The sequence below is a fragment of the Hippocampus bargibanti genome, linkage group LG04, assembly GCF_051943395.1.
Source record: "Hippocampus bargibanti isolate YZ-2025 linkage group LG04, ASM5194339v1, whole genome shotgun sequence".
Taxonomy (NCBI): Eukaryota; Metazoa; Chordata; class Actinopteri; order Syngnathiformes; family Syngnathidae; genus Hippocampus; species Hippocampus bargibanti.
Window position 1 is genome coordinate 31,983,000 of NC_142737.1, and position 24,212 is coordinate 32,007,211.

The window sequence follows — 24,212 nt, forward strand, 5'->3', positions numbered from 1 at the left end:
TGACTTGGCTAACGAGGAAGAGCGAGAAACGAAAGGATTTGTTGACTTTGTTTCCCAGTGCGAATTAATCGTAGCTCGAAAGTGTACGATGTCACGTTATTTCACAGGACAAATCAGCAGGACTGGTAGCCGTTAAGTACTCACGCATAGAAAACGACCCCGACTGGGAAAACAAAGGCTATATTTTGTAAGCATGGATGCTAACCTGGAAACTATCGAAAAGTCGGTGTCGTTTGAGAATGAAACCGCGCAAGGTAATGTGTGCACACTATTCACGTAAATGTCCTCGTTATCGCGATAAAACGTCCCAATTTTGACTTCCGCAATCGGCAAAACAATAACAAACTGGCGTAGCCTCAATTCGGTCTGCGTGTCTGACTTTTGGGAGGGTAGTAATAATAATAATACATTTTATTCATAAGCGACTTTCAAAACGCTCAAGAACACTTTACAGTCACAGGATTAGAACAAAAATGTTTTTTTGCCAGTGGGCAGCGCGAGTCGGGCCGGCGTTCACTCAACCCGGAAGTAATCAAACGCACGACTACTCAAATATAAAATGGTCATCGGCACAGTGACATTCAAATAAAGTAAAACTACTCACCATTAGTAACTTTACATTCCCATAAAAACGACCGAAAATGAAAATTAAACCTGTATTTTAACTGTTAAATGTAAACATTTTCACAAAACGTTAACATGTTTATTTCTTTGTCCTTTTCACAACTGATCACGTTAAAATGTACAATGAAGCATGTGATATTTTTTTTAATGAAACAGCAATTGAGCATTTAAGGTGATGATTGCTACAAAGCAAGGGGACATTTCGGGTTTTTAACCTGCAGGAAGAACTCATATGTGGCTCATAGGGCAAATGTAATATGCAAATTACCACTCAACTACTCACACAGGCTAATCGTTGGCAGGCGCAATGCTAAGACGCTCTTCTCAAAACAGGCATCATCAAGCTTGAGAAATCAGTGCAGACAGACGGCGTGACATCGGATGGCATCGCGATGTCCGACGCCGGCGTCAACATGGCAGCTGACTGGGAGGAGCAAATGGCGCTCATGTTGAAGTCTGGTGACAAGCTAGCGGAAGATTACGCCATCATGGACAAGGAGTGGCAACGCGAGGATGCTGAGCGGCAAAAGAAGACGGCGCAGCTGCTAAAAAAGAGAGCCGACACCACCCGGCAGCATCAGGTCAGTGGTTAAGTGTGACACGCTCACGTTCGGGTGTCAGCAGCTAAAATGCAATATGCTAACTCGACGTAAACAAAAGGAGCTCAACACTTGTCAGGAGCTGAATGCTAACAAAAGCTGATTTTTTTTGTTGGTGCAGGTTCAGCTGGAGAAGCTGGACACGCTACGAGTGAAGCTACAGCTCAATAACTCCAAAAGCACACGCAAGAACTACATGTGTAAGAAGCAGGAAGCCTGTGCGGAGAAGAACCGTGCAGAGGATGACAGGAACAGGTATGGATTGACATTCTGTGCTTGTTAGCTTGTCTGCTAAAAACAGAGGATCACCGACGAGATGTTGAATGCTAAACATCAACTCAATACTGTGAATGAATGGTTAGATAATTACAGCGATACCTCAGCTTACGAATGTAATTGGTTCCCAGAAAGTGTGTGTAAGGTGAAAAGTTCGTCTTCCAAACATTTTTTTCCCATAAGAAACCATTAAAATCAGAATAATCCGTTCCTAGGTCCCCATAAAACATAATTTTACACAAAATAAGCCTTAAAATTACACAAAATAGAGGTTATTTTATGTATAATAAATGTGCTATTGTATTGTAATTAAACAAATAAACTGTACTCTATAATAGTTATTTCATTGACCTTTGTGATGGTCGTTGATGTAGTTGCCTCTTGATGATATCCAAGTGAAGTTGCCGTGCTTTCTCGGCGATAATACCCTCACTCACACTGTCCCTTGCTATCTGATTTTCGTTAATCCAAATCAACAGAAGTTTTTCAACCTCTTCTATTGCCTGAGACCGTTGCTTAGGCAACACAAAAACACCCTTAGCCACACGTAGCAACTTAGCGTACTGGTACTGAGACGCTAAGTCACACAAACGCACACCTCGTTGGTGTTTTTCGATGATCTCCTTCTTCTGCTCGACCGTCATTTTCTTTTGTGTCCAAAATAGCAAAAGTACTCCACTTGATAACAAACCACGTCTGCACTCAAAGAAAGTGGGTGATGGAAACTAGTCCGCCAGCCACCGTGGCGCTGTTCGACTGTGTGCTTTGGTGTTCATCTGCCGAAAACTAGTCGGTCTGCCACCGTGTGGTTTGGTTTGTACGCCGAAAACTAGTTCGTCAGCCAAGACTATATTCTCGCAAATTTAATGTCGTAAGGCGAAAAGTTCCTGAGCTAAAGCATTTGTAAGCTGAGGTATCATTGTAGCTGCTTGTCACTAAAACGGCTAGCTGTTTGCCGCAGGCTCTCCAAGGAACTGCAGGAGAGCGCCGCCAAGCTATCTGCGCTAATGCGGGAGCAGGATGAGGAACAGCGATGCTGGCAGGAGGAGCTGGATCATCTCAAGAAGGAAACCGAGAAAATAAGGCAGGAAGCCCACGACGCCGAAAGTCGCGCTTTGCAAGACCAGGTCAGCGCCGTGGAGGCGCAACGAGACGTTGCCGTGGAGCGCATACAGGCCTGGCTAACAGAGGTAGCGGCTTCCGGGAGACCGCTATCATGTGCAAGGCACTAGCAGTCATTAGCCAAATGCTAATCAGCGGCGACATGCTAACGTTTTACAGCTGTCCCAGTACGTGTCGTCGCTGGGACCGGCCCATCGCCAGGAGAAGGCGAGCTGGGCGACTAAGGAGGCGGTGGTGCGAAAGCGCCAAGCGGACTTTGAGAAGCCATTCCAGGAGGTTCTGGCGCGCTTGCAGGAAGGACGCGAGTTGGAATCCCTCCCGCGCATCGACCTGCCGGCACTGCCGCACATTCCCATGGTAACCGCCACGCCCTTCTAGTTTGTACTTGACGTCAACGCCTTTGATATTTTCTCTTGGTCCCGCCCCAGGCCGAGCTGAATTTCAGACAGATGATAGCGTCCCACAATCTCGGGGCGCTATCCCACCTAGCGCCTCAGTACGACACGCCCCCTGAGCCCCACCTGCTTGGCTATGCTCCGCCCCCACTCCACCCGCAGTACGCCAGTTCGATCCCGGCACCGCCCGCATACTCGGTTCCATCCACCCCGACCACCGCCTGTCCCACTGCCCTGGACGAGGTGCTGGACAAGCTGGGCGCTCGCTTCCCACAATGCACCAGGACGCAGCTGACGCATCTGCTGCAGCAGGTGAAAAGCGCCCGTGGGACACTGGTGGGCATTTCGGTGGCGCAGTTGGGCGATGAGGTAGCCCTGGCGCTAGCACGGGGTCTCGCGCACAGGGCGCCGTCGCCCCCCAAATTGTGCCTGATGTGCCAGAAGGTCTTGGACCCCGAAAACCGGCATCCGTTCACTTGCCCCCACGCCATTCACGGGGACTGCGTCCGCCAATGGATCCAGTCCAGCGGGAAGAACTCGTGCCCTTTCTGTCCCGCTCGGTCAACGCGCTAATGCTTGTTAGCTTAGCATTGAAATATTAATTGGCGGGCATGTTTTTTTTCCTGAAGATCATTTTGATTTTTTTTTCCATTAAAATTATTTTAAAGAATGTCTTTGTGTTGGTTTCGTAGCTAAGCTAGCATTAGCTAGTTTTTGGATTATTCCATGGATCGATCGCAGCTTGGAATTGAAGCGGATTGACATGGGACAGGAGATGTGAGACTATCTGTTTTGGTCAATGCATGCTACAGCTTGGTGTTTGCTTTTAACATTTAGCTTGTAGCAGTCGTGCATATTTCACCATGACGACTGGTGAAAAGGACGTATTGATCTCTCCTACCATCTAGAACTTCTTACTTTCATCACTTTGCTGCTGTGAAATGTAAATTTCCCCACTGCGCGACTAAAAGGCTAATCCATTTAATGCTAAGATTGTTAGCATTGAGCTAGCACAGATGGCTCTATCGTGGCGGCAAATTTCATTGAGCTATTTGATTTTTTGATCTTCTCTGGCTACTAAATGTTTGGCTAATGTCTTTAGCTTGTGGCTCCCCATTGTGAAGTTTACGTATAATTTTGGGGGGAAAGTTACTCTTCAGCTGATAATAATACATTTCATTTCTAAACTCTCAAGGTCACTTTTCAGTCACAGGATAAGTTTTTCTGTGGGTGAGCAGCGGCAGCCACACGTGCCAGCGTTCACTCAACCCAGAAGTAACTCAAATGGATAGAAAGCTAGCTAGCTAATAGCTAGCCAATACATAGCTAATAGATAGACAGCTAGATAGCTGTATAACTAATAGATAGCCAGCGAGCCAGCCAGATAGCAAATAGATAGCAAGCTAGGTAGATAGCCAGCTAGGTAGCTAGCCATATAGCCAGCTAGGTAGCTAACTGATGCAATCACTCAAATTTGGGGTTGAGAATGACATTTAAAAACATTTTCCATATCTAAAGTGCACCGCATTATAAGGGGCACCTTCAATGGATGACATATTTGAAAATGTTATGTTAAACCTTATGTTAGCATTCACCTGCTATCTTGGCGTTTAGCTAGGGATTCAAACTCATTAACGTGTCACATTAAGCTTGCCACTACCAGTATTTACACTACATTAACATGTTAACAAATGATGTGACGTTTGATTAGCATTAGTCAGCGCTAGCATCAAACGTAGGACATGGGAAGAATAAAAAGCTAGCCGTTGTCCTGCCATTCTTCCACCCGCTTAACAGCGTCTCAGAGTCGCAGCGGTCGATCTGGCGGCAATGGGGGTATCTCGCCGTAGTTTAGCAGCGTCCAGCGGGAGTAGCGGAAATAACGCTAACAAGGTGTTCTCATGCTCGCCGTCAACCGCAATCGACCGCGTGACGCGACAGCCGACAAACCGCATCCCTAAAGGCCTTTAGCCAGGAACAAAATGGCGGTTGGACGCTGCCCCCTGCTGGAACTTGGCGGCTTTTTTTTGCGTTTCCTTAACGACTTTTTCTGAAAGGTTGTTTTGATGAGCATCCATCATGGCCCGGGTTACATCAATTAATGCTGTTGACGGCAGAGGAAGAGGGGGCACTCGGTTCATTGTACCCCTCCCCCCCTACCCCCACCCGACATTAAAGTCCCGTCATCCCAGGTCGGCCCCCCCAGCCCAGAGCTGTCAATTAAATGTGATTGACTGGCTAACAGTAGCACATAAATACAAAAAAAACAGACGGGAAAATCTATATGCCCCCCCCCCGCCTTCGCCCCCCGCGCCTCACCAGACCTTCAAACAAAGTACCGCCCTTGCTGAACGTAAAACCAATCAAATCATCCGAAAATAAGCTGCAATTTTGCACTTGTTAAGACCTGTTGGCATTTAGCATACGTGGTTAGCAACAATTAGCGCAGGGATTTTTTCCATGTACAGGTAACGACTGTAAAGTGTACTTGAGAGCTTTGAAAGGCGCTTAAAAATGAAATGTATTATTTTTATTATAACATCCGACTTACGACCAGCTCGACTTACGACCACTCATACTTACGACCACGACCTCCATTTTTAAAAATATAATAATAATAATAAAACATTTCATTTCTAAGCGCCTTTCAAAACTCTCAAAGTCACTTTCCAGTCACAGGATAAGTTTTTTTTCCAACGGTGAGCAGCGGCAGCCACACGCGCCAGTGTTCACTCAACCCGGAATAACTCAAATAGATAGAAAGCTAGCCAGCTAGCTAATAGCTATCTAACAGATATCTAGCTAACCAGAGAGCTAATAGATAGCTAGCTAGATAGCCAGTTGGCCCGCCAGATAGCTAACAGACAGAAAACAGATCGCAAATACATAACTAGCTAGGTAGCCAGACAGATAGCTAATAGATAGCTAGCTAGGTAGCCAGCTAGATAGCTAATAGATTTTAGGAGCAACATTTTAACATGTATCCAGTTTAGCAGCTAGCCACATTAGCATTGGTATGAGAGGCTTTATTGACTTTGCGGTCATGTGGTGATGAGTCGTCGTCATCATCCGTTCGCGGCTAGCCAACGATTAGCAAACTCGGCCCTGCTGCCGGATCATAAAGTGAAAACTGAACTCCAATCTTTTTGCACTCAGAGTGAAAAATGTTTTCACCGACACAAATCTTTGAAAAGTCCACCGAGAGTTTTGCTAAGCCACTAAATGCCGGAGATGGATGCGCCGATCAGCTTGAGCTCTGCGCTCGTTTAAAAGGCGTCAAAAAGATCCACTTACGAGGCTCGATTGATGATGTCTGCCTGGCAAATTGGCCTTTGATGCCACCCCCTGACTGACCCTCCCCATTCCCACGGGGGGGTCTAATGGGTGCTGGCCTAATGGCGAATATGAAACGTGACAATTAGCCAAACGAGCTTTAGCGAGAGGGGACAAAAAAGAGCATGCTAGTTTTCGACATCGACACCGGGGGTCCGGGGGGGGGGGGCTGTTGCGCACACGTCAAAGTGATAAATTCAACCTCATCGATTGAACATCACTTAAGAGACCACGTACAGTGATACCTCGGCTTACAAACGCTTTAGCTTACGAACTTTTCACTTTACTAACATTAAATTCGCGAGAATATAATCTTGGCATACAAACTAGTTTTCGAGAAACACATGGAGCGCCACAATGGCTGGCCGAGTAGTTTTCGGCGGAAGAATGCCAAACCACACGGTCAAACAGCGCCACGGTGGCGGGCAGACTAGTTTTCCACACCCACTTTCTTTGAGTGCAGACGTGGTTTGTTATCGAGTAGAGTACTTTTGCTATTATGGGAGCGAAAAAGACCCCACCACAGGCTAGTGTTAAGCCGAAGAGGACACAAAAGAAAATGACGGTCGAGCAGAAGAAGATCAGCGAAAAACACCAATGAGGTGTGCGTTTGTGTGACTTAGCATCCCAGTACCAATACGCTAAGTTGCTACGTGTGGCTAAAGGTGTTTCTGTGTTGCCTAAGCAACGGTCTCAGGCAATAGAAGAGGTTGAAAAACTTCTGTTGATTTGGATTAACGAAAATCAGATAGCAAGGGACAGTGTGAGTGAGGGTATTATCGCCGAGAAAGCACGGCAACTTCACTTGGATATCATCAAGAGGCAATTACATCAACGACCATCACAAAGGTCAATGAAATAACTTTATTATAGAGTACAGTTTATTTGTTTAATTACAATACAATAGCACATTTATTATACATAAAATAACCTCTATTTTGTGTAATTTTAAGGCTTATTTCGTGTAAAATTATGTTTTATGGGGACCTAGGTACGGATTATTCTGATTTTAATGGTTTCTTATGGGAAAAAAATGTTTGGAAGCCGAACTTTTCACCTTACACACACTTTCTGGGAACCAATTAAATTCGTAAGCTGAGGTATCATTGTAACAAGTTAAAGGCTGCATGCTAATCGGCACTAACAATAACAAGTTGCAAAGGTTGAATGCTAACCTAAACAGAACTACACAAATTCAATGCTTTATGTTAATATATTAGTAAATATTAAGAGTGACTCATACTAGCTAAATGTTGACAAGCTAAACCCAATTGGAAAATGGTGTCACAGAGTGTAAGATATGCTAGTATATAATATAATATATAATAATATAAATAAATATGTATAATAATATATGGACGCTTATATGGAAATATATATTAAATAGTTACTTTATGATTACTGAAACATGAGTTTGTCATACAAACTAAAAGCTAATAGGTCGACCCTTACTTGAGGGCGCTCTTGGGGCCGGTGGCGGCCATCTTGGGGGGGGCATCGGGGTCACCCAAGTGAAATGTCAACAAATTACTTACCGGCATGATACCAACAAGATAACGTGACAAACAGCCAGCCTGATAGCGTCAAACAGTCTGTAATAAATTAAGTAATGACAAATCAAAATAAACCTTTAATATGTTTTGGGTATATAAAAAAGGTGCAAGATTTCACCTCATTTGCTTCATTTTGAGGACTTGAAAACACCTGCGTCAGTGACGTCATTTCATTTTGTTATACAACAAAAAAAAAACATCTGCGATACTCAGTTGGGCTCAACGCTGCCCCCTAGCGGAAAACATGTACAGTAGTGAGTACGATGGGCTCTACCAGGTGGCACACGATGGAGACAGGGAAGTTATGTAGAAAAATATATAAGCAATGGGGACTTTAAGAATTAAGTGTTGTTGCTATGGCAATATATCAAGCAGGAAATGACTTCAATACCAAAACGGGTCATATGAAAGAAATCCATTTTGCTGCAATAATGACGTAATATGATGATGCGTTCTTTTTGTTGAGACAGGATGCGGAACAAAAAGTCACGATAATCTGATTGAAAATGAAATTAAAAATAAGTGACGTCAAACTGTCATGAAAACGATGTTGCCATAGAGACAGGTCACATGATTGCTTGTTGCTAAAATATTTCGAAAGGAAAATGACCACACCCCCCACCCAAATCGTATTGTCACAGAAACAGATTTAAATAAAGTTGTGTTTAAAAAAAAAAAGTAACATCATGAAACAAGTGTGTGATGATTAACTCATTCGCAAATTTATTCGAGAATTGAAAATATGACGTAGAGCGCCGAGATAGCGCGTCAGACCTCTAGCAATGTTTTCCACAAGGGGGCGGCATTTGCCTTTTTTCCATGTTAGCGCTTTGTTACAGTTCCGTCGCTATATAAATCAATGTGTGTATTGTATTTTGTACAGTTGCCCCAACTTCAAGTTCAGATAACTCCAGACGCATATAACTTGGGAATTGATTGATTTTTGGCACATCGTCTGGCAGTGAAAGAGTTAAAAAAGAAAACCAAAAAGTGTTTAGGCGTCGGTGACAAAACGTGTTCACGCATTGGTGCTTTTGTTCTTGTTCTTGTGCTGTTGCTGTGTCGTGTTGTGTGCGTTGTTGTTGTTGTTTGTGTTTCCGCTGAGGGTCTCCAAGATGGACCTGAGCGCCACGAAAGGTCTCTTGACCTCCGAGTTTCCGGCGGCCACGGGCAGCGCCTTGTTAGGCTCCGCCTTGCTAGGCTCCGCCTTACCAGGCTCCGCCTCCTGGTGCAGCTGCTCATTGAAGGTCACCCTTAGCTTGAGGCTGTGCGCCGTTTTCCTGCGAGACGACGGCGACTTGAGGGCACTCTTGGGGCTGGTGGCGGCCATCTTGGGAAGGGCATCGGGGTCGCCGTCGCCGGCTTCGCCGCCATTGAGCGGCTTGGCGATGCACTTCTTGTCGGGCGAAGGGAGGTGCTTCCTCATGATGAGGTGGAGGTGCTTGGAGGCGGGCTCGTCGTCGTTGACGGGCAGGTGCGTGGGCCTATCGGCTTTGGTGGGGGCATCGGAATCCGATTCGCTCAGCGAGCGTTGCATCATCTGCTTCAAGCGCGCCAGCTTCTGCTCGCGTTTCTCCGTCGACGCCGGGCCAGCGCTTCGACGCGCGGCGTCCCGGGCGGTGGCCCCGCCCTTGGACGCATCGCAAGTGTCTTTCCGCAGCCCCGCCTCCTGACGCACCAGCCAATCGCCGTCCGTGGACGTCCCCTCCGCGCTCAGCATCATCTCGGGCCAGCCCTCCGCGCCCGATGGCAAACTGATGGGGGGGCGACGCGTTGGATGGATACACAACGCTTTTGTGTGTTTGTGTGCATGTGCGTGTGTTCAAGAGATACCTGGTGTCAAGTTTGAGTAGTTGTTTCTGCAGTGTTGCCTTCTCAGCTGCTTGTCTGCAACACACACAAATATACAAACATACACACACAGACATATAATACACAAAGAAACACAAACAAGCAAACAAACACAAATATACAAACAAATAAACAAACAAAGACACACAAAAACAACACACAATCAAACAAACACACAAATACACAAACAAACACACACAAACAAAGAAACAAACACACACACAAACAATCAAAAAAAAACACAAATATACAAACACACACACAAACAAATAAACAAACACACACACAAACAATCAAACAAACACACAAATATACAAACACACACAAACCCACAAACAAATAAACAAAGCACACAAAAACAAACACACAAACAAAAACAACAACATCCACACAAAACAAACACAAAACAATACAAAAACAACACACAAACACCCACACACAAAACAAACACACAAAGACACACAAAAACAACACACAAACAAAACACACACAAACACACACACACAAACCACAAACCAACAAACACACACAAACAAACACAAAAACACAAAAAACACAAAAACAAACACACACAAACAAACAAACAAACAAAAAAACAAATACACAAATACAACACACAAACAAACACACACAAGCAAACACAAAAACAAACAAACAAACAACAAACACACAAAACACACAAAACACACACACAAAAGAAACACACACACACAAACAAAAAAAAACAAACAAAACATACAAACACACACACAAACAAAGAAACAAACCCACACACAAACAATCAAACAAACACACACAAACAAATACACAAACCCAGAAACAAATAAAGGCGCACAAAAACGACACACAAACAAACAAACAATCCAACAAACACACAAATATACAAATGCACATAAACAAATACATAAACCCACAAACAAATAAACAAATACACACAAAAACAAACACACAAACATACAAACAGACACACATTAACAAACCAACAAACAAAGAAACAAACACAAAAACAACACACAAAGACTCACACATTAACAAACCAGCAAACAAAGAAACAGACAAATACAACACACAAACAAACACACAAATATACAAACAAACATGCCAACAAACACACAAATACACAAACACACACAAACAAACACACACACAAACAATAAAAAAAAACACAAATATACAAACACACACACAAACAAAGAAACAAACCCACACACAAACAATCAAACAAACACACACAAACAAATACACAAACCCAGAAACAAATAAAGGCGCACAAAAACGACACACAAACAAACAAACAATCCAACAAACACACAAATATACAAACTCACACAAACCCACAAACAAATAAACAAAGACACACAAAAACAAACACACAAATATACAAACAGACACACATTAACAAACCAACAAACAAAGAAACAAACACACAAAAACAACACACAAACACGCACACATTAACAAACCAGCAAACCAAGAAACAGACAAATACAACACACAAACAAACACACACAATCAAACAAACACACAAATATACAAACAAACATGCCAACAAACAAAGAAACAAACACACAAATAGACGAACACACACAAACAAACAAAGAAACAAACACACACACAAACAATCAAACAAACACACAAATATACAAACACACACAAACCCAGAAACAAATAAAGGCGCACAAAAACGACACACAAACAAACAAACAATCCAACAAACACACAAATATACAAACTCACATAAACCCACAAACAAATAAACAAAGACACACAAAAACAAACACACAAATATATAAACAGACACACATTAACAAACCAAGAAACAAACACAAAAACAACACACAAAGACTCACACATTAACAAACCAGCAAACAAAGAAACAGACAAATACAACACACAAACAAACACACACAATCAAACAAACACACAAATATACAAACAAACACACACAAACAAAGAAACAAACACACAAATATACAAACACACACACACACAAACAATCAAACAAACACACAAATATACAAACAGACACACATTAACAAACCAACAAACCAAGAAACAAACACAAAAACAACACACAAAGACTCACACATTAACAAACCAGCAAACAAAGAAACAGACAAATACAACACACAAACAAACACACACAATCAAACAAACACACAAATATACAAACAAACATGCCAACAAACACACAAATATACAAACAAACACACACAAACAAAGAAACAAACACACAAATATACAAACACACAAACAAACAAACAATCAAACAAACACACAAATATACAAACACACACAAACAAATACACAAACCCAGAAACAAATAAAGGCACACAAAAACGACACACAAACAAACAATCCAACAAACACACAAATATACAAACGCACATAAACAAATACATAAACCCACAACCAAATAAACAAAGACACACGAAAACAAACACACAAACAGACACACATTAACAAACCAACAAACAAAGAAACAAACACACAAAAACAACACACAAACACGCGCACACACACATTAACAAACCAGCAAACCAAGAAACAGACAAATACAACACACAAACAAACACACACAATCAAACAAACACATATACAAACAAACCACAAAAAACAAAAAAACACACACACAAACATACACAGTTAAAAACACAAATATACAAACACACACACACACACAAATACATAAACAAACACAAATATACAAACACACACACACGAACCAACAAACAAAGACACACACACACACACACACACACACACACACACACACACATACACACAAATACAAACACACACACAAACAAATAAACAAACACACACACACACACACACACACAAATACATAAACACACACAAATATACAAACACACACACACGAACCAACAAACAAAGACACACACACACACACACACACACACACAAGTCCAAACAAACACACACAAACACCAGACACACGCGCACGGGCCGTGACCTTGGCGTTCGGCCAGCTGCGACGGCCGCTCGCCCTGCTGGTTGGACACCGTCACGTTGGAGCCGTACTCCACCAGCGTCTATCCGCACAAAACCCGTTCAAAATTCAGCTCAGTCCGACTTTAGCTTATCCGCTATGTGCGAGCTAGCGCGCGCGAGTACCTGTATACAGGTAAGATGTCCGTAGTGCGCGGCTACGTGGACCCCCGTGTTGCCGTTGTGGTCCACCTCATCCAGAGAGATGGCCTGCTCCTGCATAAAGTGAAGCAGCCACAGCAACACCTTCTCCTGCACGCATAAAAGCCGCCACATCGGGAGGAATCGCAAGAAGCTAGCGATCGCAAGCACGCTAGCTACCTGCCCGTAGCGAGCGGCGTAGTGGATCAAGCTGGGGTGTTCCCTGGTGCAGCTAAGCTCGGCGATGGCCTCCGTCTCGCTCACCATCCAGCGCACGCACTCCAGGTGGCCGTTCTACACCCGCAAAAATGTCCACGGGTGCATCAAAAGCAAAAATAAACAATAATCGGGCGAGGCGCACGGACCTTGACAGCGAGGCCGGCGGGCGTGAGCTGCACGCTGTTGCGCTCGTTCAGGCCGTCTTCGCCCATCAGCGAGGTGAGATGCTGAAGGCACTCGGCGTGGCCCTGCGACGCCGACACGTGCAGGAGGTTGTTGCCCGACTCGTCGCGGATTAGCGAAAGGTTGTCCGCCGCCAGGTGGGGCTGACGGGAACCAAACAAAATTGACCGTCAGCATAAATAAAAATAATTACATTAAAAAAAAAAGACAAATAAATAAAAAACTAGGTAAATAAATGGATTAATATATCAATAAAAATAATTAGATACAAATAAATACCTCATTCGATAAATAAATGGATAAATACAAATAATTATATAATAAATAAATAAATACATAACTAGATAAATAAATGCATGAATAACGAAAAAAATTAGATAAAAAATATAGATACATAAATAGATAGATATATCAATAAAAACTGAATAACTACAGAAATAAATAGATAAATGCAAATAAGTAAATAAATAAGATACAAAATATAGATAGATAAATATATCAATAAAATAAATAAATGGACAAATAGATAAATACAAATAATTAGATGAACATAAGCAAATAAATAAATACATAACTGGATAAATAAATGGATAGATAAATACAAATAATAAATAAATACATATATTAGATACAAAATGGATAAATAAATAGATAAATATCAATAAAAATAAATAACTACATACATAAATGGCTAAATAGATTAATACAAATAATTACATAAAAATAAATAAATGAATAAATAAATAATTACATAACTGGATTAAATTGATAAGTATAGATAAATATAAATAAATGAATGAATAAATAAATAAATAAATAAATAAATAAATAAATAAATAAATAAAATGCACAATATAGGTAAATAAATAGATTAATATATCAATAACTACATAAATAAATGGGCAAATAAATACAAATAATTGGATAAACATAAGTAAATAAATAAATAAATACATAACTGGATAAATAAATAAATAAATAAATACATAAATAAATACATACATTAGATACAAAATATAGGTAAATAGATTAATATATCAATAAAAATAATTAGATACAAATAAATACATAAATAAATACCTCATTCGATAAATAAATGGATAAATACAAATAATTATATAATAAATAAATAAATACACACATAAATACATAATTAGATAAATAAATGGATGAAAAAAAAAATTAGATAAAAAATATAGATACATAAATAGATAGATACATAAATAGATAGATATATCAATAAAAACTGAATAACTACAGAAATAAATGGATAAATAGATAAATGCAAATAAGTAAATAAATAAGATACAAAATATAGATAGATAAATATATCAATAAAATAAATAAATGGACAAATAGATAAATACAAATAATTAGATAAACATAAGCAAATAAATAAATACATAACTGGATAAATAAATGGATAGATAAATACAAATAATAAATAAATACATAAATACATACATAAGATACAAAATAGATAAATGGACAAATATCAATAAAAATAAATAACTACATGAATAAATGGCTAAATAGATTAATACAAATAATTACATAAAAATAAATAAATGAATAAATAAATAAATAATTACATAACTGGATTAATAAATTGATAAGTATAGATAAATATAAATAAATGAATAAATGAATAAATAAATAAATAAATAAATAAATACATAACTAAATAAATAAATAAATAAATAAATAAATACATACATACATAACTAAATAAATAAATAAATAAATAAATAAAATGCTAAATATAGGTAAATAAATAGTTTAATATATCAATAAAATGAATAACTACATAAATAAATGGGCAAATAAATACAAATAATTGGATAAACATAAGTAAATAAATAAATACATAACTGGATAAATAAATAAATAAATAAATAAATAAATAAATAAATAAATAAATAAATAAATACATACATTAGATACAAAATATAGGTAAATAGATAAATATATCAATAAAAATGAATTACTTTATAAATAAATGGACAAATAGTTGAATACAGATAATAAGATAAACAAGTAAATTAATAAATACATAACTGGATAAATAGATACATACAAATACAAATAAGTAAATACATAAATAACTAAAAATAATTAGATAAAAATAGATAACTAAAATAGATAAATATCAATAAAAATAAATAACTACATAAATAAATGTCTAAATAGATTAATACAAATAATGACATGAGTAAATAAATAAATACATAACTGGATAAATAAATGGATACATAGCTAGATAAACACAAATAATTATATAATGAATACATAAATCAATAAATAAATACATCAATAAATCCATGGATAAATACATAAATACATAAAGACAGAAATACAGAAAGAAAGAAATACAGAGAGACAGACAGACGGACAGACGGACAGAGAGACAGACAGACAGACAGACAGAAAAAGTGTCTCACCAGAAGCGAGATTTGACCTTCCCTGACGATGTTGATGATGTTGTTCTTCTTCTTGACTTCCTCGTCCACCTCGGACCCCCCAACCCGTCCTGCCCGTCCTGCCGGGGGGCTCCACAGCTTAGCGGCGTCCTTGGCCAGGAGGGGAAACAACATGGCGGCGGCGCCCCCCGCTGGAGGCTCCAGAACCGGCCTCTGGTCCTGGTTGGGACTGGTCTGGGCTTCGGGATAGGCCCTGGCCGGCAGCAGCTTGTCTAAGTCAAACGAGCACATTTGGATCACGCCATTCATTTTTAGTGGGTCAGGATGTATGGCAGTTGAAAACAAGACGGAATACAGTGATACCTCCATTTAGGAACGCTTTGGTTTACGAACTTTTCAGTTTATGAACGTTAAATTTATGACAATTTTACCTTGGCATACAAACTATTTTTCGGGATGCACACGGAGCTGCCACAATGAGTAATGTTTCGAGTCCGTTCTCCTAACAAGAAAATGGCAGCCGGCTTGTTTTGGTCCTCTATTCCTCGCCCCCAGTCTTGGGTTAAAGCCACGTGATTGGTCAAGAACGCATCGGTGAGGGGATGTGGGGGGGTTACAGACAGAGAGAGAGTGAAGCCATTCTCCAAAAAAGAAAATGGCCACCGACATTTTTTTTTGTCCTTTATTGCCCGCCCCCAGTCTTGGGTTAAAGCCACGTGATTGGTCAAGATCGCAGCAGTGAGGGGAGGTGGTTTAAACATTAAAGAGACAGGAAGACGACAGAGAGAGAGCGACAAAATGGATAGAAAACAGTGAAATTTGGACTCGTTTCAACTTGATGGTTCAAAGGCAGCGTGGAGACTGCAAGGTTAAAATATCCCATTAATCAAGCTCCACAAATAACCATCTGTACACTTGATGCAAAAAGCTATCAACCCAGCTAAACAGAACATAATTGATGAGGAACAAGGTAAAATTATCGCACCTACAAGGGATCATTCCTCAAGATGGTGAAAGAAGGAGGCTACGTTCCTCATCAAGTGTTTAATGTTGAGGAAACCGGACACTCCATTCCATCAAGCCATCAAAGACCAGCACAAAGGTAAATAAAACGACTTTATTATACAGTACACATCTGTGTAAGCTCTCAGTCGTACAGGAGTGGTGTTTATAAAATCTTTTACTGGTAAAAGATTTTAGTTTGCTGACGAAGTTTCTTGGATAAGAAGCGAAACGTCCGACACCTTCAAAGAAGTACAGATGACGGCTGAAGAAACCTTTTCATCGATTATACAGTACAGTTTATTTCTTTATAATACCGTAGCACATTTATTATACATAAAAATAAGGTATAGTTTGAGTAGTTTTAAGGCTTAGAAAATTAGAAAGTAGAAAATGATGTGTTACGGCGACCTGGGAACGGATTATTCTCATTTTAATGGTCTCCTATGGGAAATTATTTTTTGGGATAAACACTTTTCGCCTTACACACTCTGTCTGGGAACTAATTAAGTTCGGAAGCCAAGGTATCACTGTAGTTTCCAAATCCTGTTCACGTTGAAAACGCTCCAAAGACCCTCCACGATTGGACGCGATTCGGTTCTGACCTCCTTCGGGGAAGGAAGACAGTGAGGAGGAGCAGCTGAGCAGCGAAGACGAAGAGGACAGCACCGCCTCCTGATGATGATGAAGATGATGATGGAAGCCTCCGGAGGACTGAGAGCGAGCCAGGGGCTGCGGATCCGGATCCAGGGACTTGGACCTCCTCAAGTCCGACCACTTCAAGGGGGACAGGACGCACATCTGAAAGAGGACAGGGACAAAAAACTAGACCAGTTGACTTTGAGTTCCTGCTTGGTGTCACATGATCGTGCACGGGCGTCCACCTGCGCCGGCGTGTTCTTGCCCCCGTCGTCGTCCATGTTGTTGTTCCTGTTTTGCCTTTGTTGCCTCTCCAGCGTGGCTCCGCCCACGTTGGCCACGCCCACCGGACGTTTGTCGGGCGCCCTGGGCATCGTCGACATCTGCTGGCCGGAGGACTTGATGAACGGTACGTCCAGGATCTCGTCCATGTCCAAGTCGTAGTGCTCCAGCTCCCCCAGGACACCCCCGTTGACCCCCTGGTTAGCGCCTGCGGCGGAAACAAGCACGTCTATGGCATTTGGCATCACACATTAGCACTGAGCTAGCATCCTTTTGCGGTTTCTGCGTGTCAAAAATGACACCGTAACCGGGACGCTCACAATATTGACAATTTTTAGAATTCGCACACGATTTACGCTAATTTCTGTTAGCATGTCTATGGCATTTGGCATCACACGTTAGCATTAAGCTAGCAACATTTAGCGTGCCAAAAATGGCACTGCAACATGGACGCTCAAAATGTTGACAATTTTTAGAATTTGCGCACAATTTACGCTCATTTCTGTTAGCACGTCTAGGGCATTTGGCATCACACGTTAGCATTCAGCTAGCAACATTTAGCAGTTTCTGCATCTCAAAAATGACACAGCAACCTGGATGCTCAAAATGTTGACAATTTTTAGAATTCGCGCACAATTTACGCTCATTTCTGTTAGCACGTCTATGGCATTTGGCATTACAGGTTAGCATTAAGCTAGCAACATTTTGCAGTTTCTGCACGTCAAAAATGACATAGCAACATGGATGCTCAAAATGTTCACAATTTTTAGAATTTGCTTAGGATTCACGCTAATTTCTGTTAGCATGTCTATGGCATTATACGTTAGCATTAAGCTAGCAACATTTAGCGTGTCAAAAATGGCACTGCAACATGGACGCTCAAAATGTTGACAATTTTTAGAATTCGCACACGATTTACGCTAATTTCTGTTAGTATGTCTATGGCATTTGGCATCACACGTTAGCATTCAGCTAGCAACATTTAGCAGTTTCTGCATCTCAAAATGACACAGCAACCTGGACGCTCGAAATGTTGACAATTTTTAGAATTCACGGAAAATTTACGTTCATTTCTGTTAGCACGTCTATGGCATTTGGCATTACACGTTAGCATTAAGCTAGCAACATTTTGCAGTTTCTGCACGTCAAAAATGACAGCAACATGGATGCTCAAAATGTTCACAATTTTTAGAATTTGCTTAGGATTCACGCTAATTTCTGTTAGCATGTCTATGGCATTATACGTTAGCATTAAGCTAGCAACATTTAGCGTGTCAAAAATGGCACTGCAACATGGACGCTCAAAATGTTGACAATTTTTAGAATTCGCACACGATTTACGCTAATTTCTGTTAGTATGTCTATGACATTTGGCATCACACGTTAGCATTCAGCTAGCAACATTTAGCAGTTTCTGCATCTCAAAAATGACACAGCAACCTGGACGCTCGAAATGTTGACAATTTTTAGAATTCGCGGAAAATTTACGTTCATTTCTGTTAGCACGTCTATGGCATTTGGCATTACACGTTAGCATTAAGCTAGCAACATTTTGCAGTTTCTGCATGTCAAAAATGACAGCAACATGGATGCTCAAAATGTTCACAATTTTTAGAATTTGCTTAGGATTCACGCTAATTTCTGTTAGCATGTCTATGGCATTACACGTTAGAATTAAACTCGCAACATTTAGCGTGTCAAAAATGGCACTGCAACATGGACGCTCAAAATGTTGCCAATTTTTAGAATTCGCACACGATTTACGCTAATTTCTGTTAGCATGTCTATGGCATTTGGCATCACACGTTAGCATTCAGCTAGCAACATTTAGTAGTTTCTGCATCTCAAAATGACACAGCAACCTGGACGCTCGAAATGTTGACAATTTTTAGAATTCACGGAAAATTTACGTTCATTTCTGTTAGCACGTCTATGGCATTTGGCATTACACGTTAGCATTAAGCTAGCAACATTTTGCAGTTTCTGCACGTCAAAAATGACAGCAACATGGATGCTCAAAATGTTCACAATTTTTAGAATTTGCTTAGGATTCACGCTAATTTCTGTTAGCATGTCTATGGCATTATACGTTAGCATTAAGCTAGCAACATTTAGCGTGTCAAAAATGGCACTGCAACATGGACGCTCAAAATGTTGACAATTTTTAGAATTCGCACACGATTTACGCTAATTTCTGTTAGTATGTCTATGGCATTTGGCATCACACGTTAGCATTCAGCTAGCAACATTTAGCAGTTTCTGCATCTCAAAAATGACACAGCAACCTGGACGCTCGAAATGTTGACAATTTTTAGAATTCGCGGAAAATTTACGTTCATTTCTGTTAGCACGTCTATGGCATTTGGCATTACACGTTAGCATTAAGCTAGCAACATTTTGCAGTTTCTGCATGTCAAAAATGACAGCAACATGGATGCTCAAAATGTTCACAATTTTTAGAATTTGCTTAGGATTCACGCTAATTTCTGTTAGCATGTCTATGGCATTACTCGTTAGAATTAAACTCGCAACATTTAGCGTGTCAAAAATGGCACTGCAACATGGACGCTCAAAATGTTGCCAATTTTTAGAATTCGCACACGATTTACGCTAATTTCTGTTAGCATGTCTATGGCATTTGGCATCACACGTTAGCATTCAGCTAGCAACATTTAGTAGTTTCTGCATCTCAAAATGACACAGCAACCTGGACGCTCGAAATGTTGACAATTTTTAGAATTCACGGAAAATTTACGTTCATTTCTGTTAGCACGTCTATGGCATTTGGCATTACACGTTAGCATTAAGCTAGCAACATTTTGCAGTTTCTGCACGTCAAAAATGACAGCAACATGGATGCTCAAAATGTTCACAATTTTTAGAATTTGCTTAGGATTCACGCTAATTTCTGTTAGCATGTCTATGGCATTATACGTTAGCATTAAGCTAGCAACATTTAGCGTGTCAAAAATGGCACTGCAACATGGACGCTCAAAATGTTGACAATTTTTAGAATTCGCACACGATTTACGCTAATTTCTGTTAGTATGTCTATGGCATTTGGCATCACACGTTAGCATTAAGCTAGCAACATTTAGCAGTTTCTGCATCTCAAAAATGACACAGCAACCTGGACGCTCAAAATGTTGACAATTTTTAGAATTCGCGCACAATTTACGCTCATTTCCGTTAGCACGTCTATGGCATTTGGCATTACACGTTAGCATTAAGCTAGCAACATTTTGCAGTTTCTGCATGTCAAAAATGACATAGCAACCTGGACGCTCAAAATGTTGACAATTTTTAGAATTCACGCACAATTTACGCTCATTTCTGTTAGCACGTCTATGGCATTTGGCATTACACGTTAGCATTAAGCTAGCAACATTTTGCAGTTTCAACGTTAAGTTCTCGCTTGACTTACACAAACCCAGGACGGCTTTGTCCACCATTTTGCCTCCCGTCACATGACAAGGCGGTCTGCGGTCCTTGGCGGGGGGCCCGGTGCGACCCGCTCCTCGCTCCTCCTGGTCTTGGTCCTTGACGTCCCATCCCGTCGGTTCCTCCCTGGTCTCGGGATGATGTTTGAGAGGAGAAACCCGCTTCACGGGACGGAACTTACTGGGTGCCTCATTCACGCCCGTGGGTTTGATTCCCACGTGGGATGCCGCACCGCGACTCCAATTGATCGGCGGCGCTGCGGGAAAGGGAGGAATAACGTTAATGCTAGCGTTAGCTTAGCCTTGGACGCTCAACCATGTTACCTACCGGCTCTATCCTCCGCTTGAGTGTCGTTCCGTCTGGACAATTCCGGAATGTTCTTCAGGGATGAAACGGAATACTGAAATAACACAAGCAGGTGATGAAATCTTGAGACCAACCGAAAATCCAGAAAAGCGCTTGGGCGTGCGTGAAACTGACCACGGCGTCATCCGAGAAGTCGATCTCGTCCAAGTCCAAATACTCAGGAACCTCCATCTTGGCATGTCATCACCTCCACCCTGGACACAACATCTTCGGAATTCATCACGAAAATACGAGAGAGGGGAGGGGTAACGCAGTAACGCAGTTCAGAGGAGGCTCGAAGGAACAAAACAAAATGGAGACTTTGCCGACCGTTATCATCTACATCGTCAAAAAGAAAAATTAGAAAAAACAATGCCAGCGAGTCCTCGTTTCTCCACCTCCTGAATGCTAATCGCTATTAGCAAGCACCTCCCCCACCTAATCACTTGGGAGTACACGACTACCATCGCAAGCTAATCACTTGCAACATTATGCTAATCCCCTGGCGAGCAAAAGTCACAAGTTATGTGGCGTTTAGGTTTTTGTGTTTTATGTCCTGGACTGGGACCAGGAAACCAACACTTAGCTCAATCAAGTACAGGTAACATCCGACTTACAAGCAGATCGACTTACGACCACCCATACTTACGACCATGACCTCCAGACCCTATTTACTTACTTGCGTACTTACGTACTTACCTTACAAATTTACGACCATACGTATGTTACGTACTTACGACCTTACGTACTGACGAACCTCAGTAGGTACCTTACGTACTTACGACCACTTACGTACTAATGACCACTCGTACTTACAACCAACCATGACCTCCAGAGCCTATTTTTATGCTAATCCCGGGCGCGATGCTAATCCCCTGGTGAGCAAAAGTCACAAGTCATGTGGCGTTCAGGTTTTTGTCTTTTAGGTCCTGGACTGGGACCAGGAAACCAACAGTTAGCTCAAATCAAGTACAGGTAACATCCGACTTACAAGCAGATCGACTTACGACCACCCATACTTACGACCATGACCTCCAGACCCTATTTACTTACTTGCGTACTTACCTTACAAATTTACGACCATACGTATGTTACGTACTTACGACCTTACGTACTCTGCACCTCAGTAGGTACCTTACGTACTTACGACCACTTACGTACTTATGACCACCCGTACTTACAACCAACCATGACCTCCAGACCCTATTTTTATGCTAATCCCGGGCGTGATGCTAATCCCCTGGTGAGCAAAAGTCACAAGTCATGTGGCGTTCAGGTTTTTGTCTTTTAGGTCCTGGACTGGGACCAGGAAACCAACAGTTAGCTCAAATCAAGTACAGGTAACATCCGACTTACGACCAGCCGTACTTACGACCATGACCTCCAGACCCTATTTTTTTATTTGTTTCTTCTACGCCTGGCACCGCAACGCCCTAGCAGGCCGGCAACGCGTAGGACAAGTTTGGCCAGCCAGCCGGCATCTCACTCTCGCAAAGCAAATCGAGGGGCGTGGGTTGGCATGTATTTAGCGTCTGAGTCGCTATTCAACATTTTGAATGGATTTCGATTTATGACCGTTTGGTCGGAACGGAACTGGGTCGTAAGTCGGATGTTACCTGTATATTTAAGGCGCGATTTAAAATCCAAAGTATGGGACACAAACAGCAAAGTCAACAAATCAAATTTGGTATCATAGATCTAAAGAAGAAACAGGCACTGTTTTCCTCTATTTTGCGCGCACATTAAAACAACAAATAGGCAAATATTAAAACGAAATCTCGAAAGAAAAGTATTGCTTCGATGAAAGGGTTTCTTCAGCCGTCATCTGTACTTCTTTGAAGGTGTTGGACGTTTCGCTTCTTCTCCAAGATGCTTCGTCAGCGAGAAGCATCGTGGAAAGCAAAACGTCCGACACCTTCAAAGAAGTACAGATGACGGCTGAAGAAACCTTTTCATCAATGGACCACTCCTGTACGACTGAGAGCTTACACGCAAAGTATTGCAGCAGTATTTTCTTTTCATTTTGTCCTTGAAAGCAACACCCGGCTTGACGTGATGCCTTCAGGAACAATCAGAAAGCATCACACTTCATATAAAACAGACAGAAATCTTAAATTTGACTTTTAAAAATATATTTTCCAAAATGCACATAAATGATCAGAATCAGAGATCGATCTAAAACTACGCTGTTATTTGAATATGTATTAGCATGACTTTGGATCTTCATGGCGTATTAACGTGATTACAAAGCTAGTTTGTTGTGTTTTTTTCATCGGCTCAACCGAGGTTAATTAGCAGAGCGAGCAGGCTAATTAACATCCATTGACGCTAACCGAGAACCCCCTCAGCTAGCCTGCTAACTATCAAGCTAGCCGGACAGCTGGAAAAAGAGGCGACGGGAGAAAGTGAACGTAGAGGGGGGTGGAAAGTAACATTTTTTAAACACGCGCAGACGCTAAAGTGTAGACATTACCTGGTCGGAGCGAAAGGTCGGAAGTAAAGAAGCTGACGAGAAGCTTGAAATGCAAATGTTGTGTTTTTCCTCCTTTATTCTCTCCACCCCCAGTTCTCTCTTTTTTCTGGGCGACGAGAGCAGCACAAAGACTTTGACATCTGTCCTCATAGAGAAACTCGGAAGAGAGCAATCACTCTTCAATTTTAATCCCCGCCGTTTACGTTCACTTGGCAATCGCCGATTTAAGAGTTTACGTTTAGAAAATGCATTTCTTTTCACCGTAAAGCATGTTTAGGAGGTGTCCAAAGCCAAATTGGCTG

At 41.2% G+C, this 24,212-nt stretch overlaps 2 protein-coding genes across 2 annotated transcripts; one reads left to right on the forward strand and one right to left on the reverse strand.

Moving 5' to 3' along the window:
• Nucleotides 1–19: 19 nt before the first annotated feature.
• On the forward strand, nucleotides 20–3,646 carry rnf214 (ring finger protein 214). The gene is made up of 6 exons (XM_088995195.1): nucleotides 20–254; nucleotides 958–1,205; nucleotides 1,345–1,478; nucleotides 2,461–2,689; nucleotides 2,781–2,978; nucleotides 3,050–3,646. The coding sequence occupies exons 1-6, from the start codon at nucleotides 194–196 to the stop codon at nucleotides 3,587–3,589; spliced, it is 1,410 nt and encodes a 469-aa protein (XP_088851321.1). The 5' UTR covers nucleotides 20–193; the 3' UTR covers nucleotides 3,590–3,646.
• A 4,310-nt stretch (nucleotides 3,647–7,956) lies between these two features.
• Nucleotides 7,957–24,041, reverse strand: sncaip (synuclein, alpha interacting protein). Its single transcript, XM_088993721.1, has 13 exons — nucleotides 23,911–24,041; nucleotides 21,573–21,652; nucleotides 21,420–21,492; nucleotides 21,076–21,348; nucleotides 17,615–17,859; nucleotides 17,336–17,531; nucleotides 15,750–16,000; nucleotides 13,272–13,451; nucleotides 13,087–13,200; nucleotides 12,892–13,017; nucleotides 12,711–12,809; nucleotides 9,736–10,040; nucleotides 7,957–9,656 (listed from the first exon to the last, which is right to left on the reverse strand). The coding sequence occupies exons 2-13, from the start codon at nucleotides 21,627–21,629 to the stop codon at nucleotides 8,921–8,923; spliced, it is 2,655 nt and encodes an 884-aa protein (XP_088849847.1). The 5' UTR covers nucleotides 21,630–21,652; nucleotides 23,911–24,041; the 3' UTR covers nucleotides 7,957–8,920.
• Nucleotides 24,042–24,212: the final 171 nt, after the last annotated feature.

What these genes read in the sequence shown, in the direction of transcription:
- rnf214 (XM_088995195.1), top strand. Translation starts at nt 194, where the DNA reads ATGGATGCTAACCTGGAAACTATCGAAAAGTCGGTGTCGTTTGAGAAT. An exon ending in TGAGAATGAAACCGCGCAAG is followed by an intron (nt 255 to 957) that starts GTAATGTGTGCA and finishes TTCTCAAAACAG; the next exon opens with GCATCATCAAGCTTGAGAAA. An exon ending in GCAGAGGATGACAGGAACAG is followed by an intron (nt 1,479 to 2,460) that starts GTATGGATTGAC and finishes TGTTTGCCGCAG; the next exon opens with GCTCTCCAAGGAACTGCAGG.
- sncaip (XM_088993721.1), bottom strand. Translation starts at nt 21,629, where the DNA reads ATGGAGGTTCCTGAGTATTTGGACTTGGACGAGATCGACTTCTCGGAT. An exon ending in GTCTTCCTTCCCCGAAGGAG is followed by an intron (nt 16,001 to 17,335) that starts GTCAGAACCGAA and finishes CGTTTGACTTAG; the next exon opens with ACAAGCTGCTGCCGGCCAGG. An exon ending in GACATCTTACCTGTATACAG is followed by an intron (nt 12,810 to 12,891) that starts GTACTCGCGCGC and finishes TTGTGCGGATAG; the next exon opens with ACGCTGGTGGAGTACGGCTC.